This window comes from Crocodylus porosus, unplaced genomic scaffold, assembly GCF_001723895.1.
Source record: "Crocodylus porosus isolate Cpor-Errol unplaced genomic scaffold, CroPor_comp1, whole genome shotgun sequence".
In the NCBI taxonomy this organism is placed as follows: domain Eukaryota; kingdom Metazoa; phylum Chordata; order Crocodylia; family Crocodylidae; genus Crocodylus; species Crocodylus porosus.
This window is the reverse complement of record NW_017728906.1, coordinates 188,239,807-188,244,273: the sequence shown is the minus strand read 5'-3', so window position 1 is coordinate 188,244,273 and position 4,467 is coordinate 188,239,807. Positions and strand designations below refer to the sequence as shown.

The window sequence follows — 4,467 nt, the reverse complement described above, 5'->3', positions numbered from 1 at the left end:
CTGGGGGGCTCCAAGCAGCAGCACCTTGCAGGCTAGTACTCTGCCAGCCTGCACGATAAAAGACTCAGTTTCCTTCGTTTTTCTACTTTAAAGATGAATCCATTTTTAAAGTTTGTTCACAATCTTTTCATCTATTCTTGTGACCCACTTTTGGGTCACGACCCACAGGTTGAGAAAACTGATCTAGTCCAACCCCCCTGCTCAAAGCAGGACCAACTAGACCATCCCAGACAAAGCTTTGTTGAGCCAGGCCTTAAAAGCCTCCAAGAATGGAGATGCCATCATTTCTCTGGGTAACCTGCTGCAGTGCTTCACCACCCTCCTCATGAGAAATTTTTTCCTAACCTAAACTTCCCTATCTGCAACTTGAGACCATTGCTCCTTGCTCTGTCCTCTGTCACTACTGAGAACAGACTAAACTTCTCTTCTCCAGACTAAATCAGCCCAGTTCCCTCAGCCTCTCCTCAGCAGTCATGTGCCCCAGCGTCCGAACCATCTTCACTGCCCTCCACTGGACTCTCTCCAATTTGTCAACATCCTTTCTATACTAGGAGGCCCATAACTGGACACTGTTCTCCAGTTGTGGCCTCACTAGTTCTAATTAAGGGAATATTTACTTCTCTTATCTGCTGGCAATGCTCTTACCAATGCAGCCCAGTATGACATTAGCAGGGCTGGGAAATACAAGAAAAACATTAGAAAATTGTGGAAAGAAAGCATAGTTTGAATAGTACACATACAAAAAACTAGAATTCTTGGTTCCAAAATGATACTTTTTATTAGATCAACTGGGAAATTGCAAGAAAATTGTCCTTTTTTTCAAGCTTTCAGGTTCAAAGGCCTTTCGTCAGGCTCTAGGAAAAATAGAGATGGTAAAACATCCCCACAAGTAGGAAATAAACTTCATTTTTGCACAGAGGGAGCTGGAGATGGAAGTCTGTCCCTCTGGGCCCATGAGTGTCTTTGTGAGCTGTGCTGAGTAGCTCTTTGATGTGTTGATCAGGTAGGATTCCTTCCCCGAGGTGACAGATGGCAGGCAGGGAGGGAAAAAAACTTCCGTGTTGTTCTGCAATGAAGTTTAAAATCCAAAATCGGCTAAAATTTGGCATCTTTCATGTTTCACAAAGGTATTTGGTAGTGTAAATAGTAGAACATTTAGTCCATTAAAAAAGGATAGAGGGTCATTAACATCTGTGGGGTAGAGAGAGAGATTAACAGGAATCAAGGAGAGGACAAAGAGCCGTGAAGTCGATTAACTCAGCACTCGGCCAGGGTAAAAATGTGGCTGCCCCTCCCAAGCAGTTGATTTTAAATTTTAGGTAGAGCAGGAATCAAAGGGGAATACAACTGTACCACTGCACCCTCTCCTCCACTGCGATCTGCCCATGTTTCTGTTACCATACACATCTGATGCCAGTGTAAATGGTAGATCAGGGAATTCATAAAGAAGTAGGTCTGGAAGGTACCTCCAAAGGCCATCTAGTCCAATCCCCTGCCTGAGACAGGATCATTCCTATCCAAACCATCCTATACAAATCCATAATCTGAACACTTCGGAGAACTACTTGTAACCCTGATGCAGCACAACACATAACACCCTAATTTGCCAATGTCCTGCTTCGGTAAAAGGTTATTAATATACAGTCAAGAGATAGAGGGCCATGCTCCCCAGTTACAGAAGGCTAAAACCCCCACAGTCCATACCAGTCTGACCATGGGGTAAAATTCCTTCCCGACCCCATATACGGTGGTAGGTCTGATCCTGGGCAGAGGGGCAAGGTTGTCTGTCTAGGCACCTCTGGCTTTAAGTCCCAGCAGGAACGCTGGCATACCCCAGTCCAAGTGGGAAAGGAAACTTCTCTCTCTCATTTTTTCTTTCATGTTCATTTACTCTGTGCTTTAGCTAAGGCAGTGTGTACAGTCATACTTGCTGTGGTAATGACTCCTTGTGAGGAGGGATGCTGGGGAAGGATTTCATTTTTAAGGCAAACCACACAAATATGCAAGGAAAACCAGGGCCAAACTTAGCAGCTGTAGCTTCCCTTTAGTTCTTTCTTCTTGTCCTACTCTGAATATCTTCTTCTACCTAGAAGTCCAATGCACTATCCATTGTGTTACAAAGCCAACATTTTTCTTCTTTAATTGATTAAATTCCAAGGGACTTTGCTCTTAAGTTTTTAAATTCATTTTCCCCAAAACACCAAATATTATGAGACTGGCCTGGAAGTCCTGGAGCCTTAGCTCCTCATCCTGAACAGTCTCCTGCTTGTTTTTGACTTTAAACACCAGGGTTGAGTCACTGACAAAGGGGATCGGGTCATTTCATTTGTTCAGTACAGTCTCATGGTGAGTATGATGGATCTTATTGTCCTTTCACTGGCAACTAGTCAATTAGTAAATCTCCTTTGGAGTTATATTTCTAAACTTAGTGGGAGAGAAATACCTATCTAAATAAAACTATTTTTATGAAGGATTTACTGTCTTTTGTCACTATATGATTCAGTAAACGATACAGGTTTTGCTTTCTAGTTCCTGTTACAAATTTAGACCCAGTCCAGCCAATGTTTTTGCATGTGCTGCAGGCAACAAAATGTTTCATTGGCTTTAATAATACTGGTCACTTGTGCTCAAGTGGTTGACAATCAGGGTTCTTGAGAAATACCAAGATTTTATGATATTTTTCAGGCTGGTTTATGAAGCCAACTGTAAAAACAGGCAGCTCATCATATGCTTATCAAGATATGAGGCAGAGACTTGTAGCTGAAATGAAAGCAGAAAACATCAAGGAGTTTCTTTGGTAAGCCCTCGTTTTCACATAATTATATGAGTCATGAAAGCCAAAAGGTAGACATAGTAGTTCCAAGAAAGAGTCTTTGAAGGCCGGGATGTTAAGATATGTTAGGATTACTTTGTCTGTGCAGAATATTTAGAACTATTCCAGAAATTAGCTTTCACTTTATTTTTTTAAGTTGCCTTTCTAGAAACTATTGTACTCCAATGAGTACTTTCTTCAAACTAGTTGGAAGATGTGAGAAATAAAGGATGTGTAAATATAGATGAAATAATATTTCCTCAAGCACAATTCTTTCATGTTCTTGGTGTTTTGGATATTATTTCTTTTGGCAGTTTTGGGGAGCCCCTTCAGTCCACAGTCTAAATAAATGCAGGTATTAATAGTACTGCAAAAAGAGTGCTGTAGACTCAACTCATAAATAGACATGATTTTTTGAAAATAATGTATTAGGAACAATACTTTTTTATTGCAAAAACATCTACTGAGAGTATATATGTTCTTGTTCTCTCTTTATTCAAAACTTTTTTTCTATAACCCCATCTCCAGGTAGTATAGCTTTCCCCCCTATGCATCTTCCAAATCCTGGCATCAAAGAACAATGTTTTAATTTCAGAGATAGGTATGTAATTCTATTTGTTTTATGTGAACTGTTATTTAGTAAGTTTAATAACTAATCCCTAATTATTTATTAATCTCTCAGTGTCTTGGCATCAAGTGACCCGACTAATCTGTGTAAAGCTGAAAATAATTCACCCTGTAGGAATATACTAACCATGTAAGCCAATATTACATGAGTCCAATGGCATTCATAAATTCATATATTCATAAATAATGGGTTTTGTACTATAATGTGCAGTAATTTTTGATGTGTGAGCCCTGTGGTGATGCTCACTGAGGACCCTGCCAGATCTACAGTATACCTAGGCTCTGTATATTGTATATCATCAGTAAAGACAGCTGTTTGAGCCCCAACACCTGTGTTGTTCCTTCAGGTTATATGAGCAGCCCATCAGTACCTCTTGGCTAGGGACAGACATTCAACAAACCTGAGTCTGAATTGATTCAATCTTTGCAGGTTAGTCTAACCTGGCTGGGCTAAATCAACTTGTAACTGCACAAACATGCCAGACATGCAGGCACATGCCTGCAGTGTCCCACGATAGAAGCTAGGGGGCACCAGAGCAGCCCTACCTTCCCTGGACAGTGCTGAACTGAGGGGGGGCATGGGCAAGTCCCAGCAGGATGCTCTGATTAGGGAGGTATGTCTGCACCATCCCAGGCTTTCCCCCATTCCCTGCTCAAGGGGTGGGAGTGTTGCTAGACCTCCGCCCCCTGCTAGCACTCAGAGACAAGGGAGGGGTGTGTGGACAGTGCATGCATCTGTTGATGATACAGAGCTTTTAAATCTCCCTCCCTGCTTCTTTATACTGTCTGCAGCAAACTGATAGGAGAGCAAGCCAGAAAGGGGTTGATAAGTGTTTATCAACCGGGAGAGACACTCCTGGGCCAGGGGTTAGCGAGGAGTTAGTTAGGGTACTTCTGGAGAGGCTGGACGTGTTCAAGTCCGCTGGTCCGGACGAGGGCCAATGTGGTCCCTATCTACAAAAAGGGAAAAAAAGAGGACCCGGGAAATTACAGGCCAGTTAGTCTTACCTCAATCCCGGGAAAGCTCT

General features: G+C 42.1%; 1 protein-coding gene across 3 annotated transcripts in view; it reads left to right on the top strand.

The window, feature by feature from the left end:
• Positions 1-2,657: 2,657 nt before the first annotated feature.
• The window catches only part of LOC109306784 (N-acetylated-alpha-linked acidic dipeptidase 2-like), a 47,955-nt gene continuing 46,145 nt past the window's right edge, over positions 2,658-4,467 (top strand). For 2 of the 3 annotated variants that reach the window (XM_019530352.1, XM_019530350.1), the window contains exon 1: positions 2,658-2,797. In XM_019530352.1, the coding sequence (XP_019385897.1) occupies positions 2,694-2,797 (104 nt within the window). In that variant the 5' untranslated portion in view covers positions 2,658-2,693. Of the gene's footprint in view, positions 2,798-3,340; positions 3,414-4,467 lie in introns of all 3 variants that reach the window. The other variant, XM_019530351.1, reaches the window with a different exon arrangement.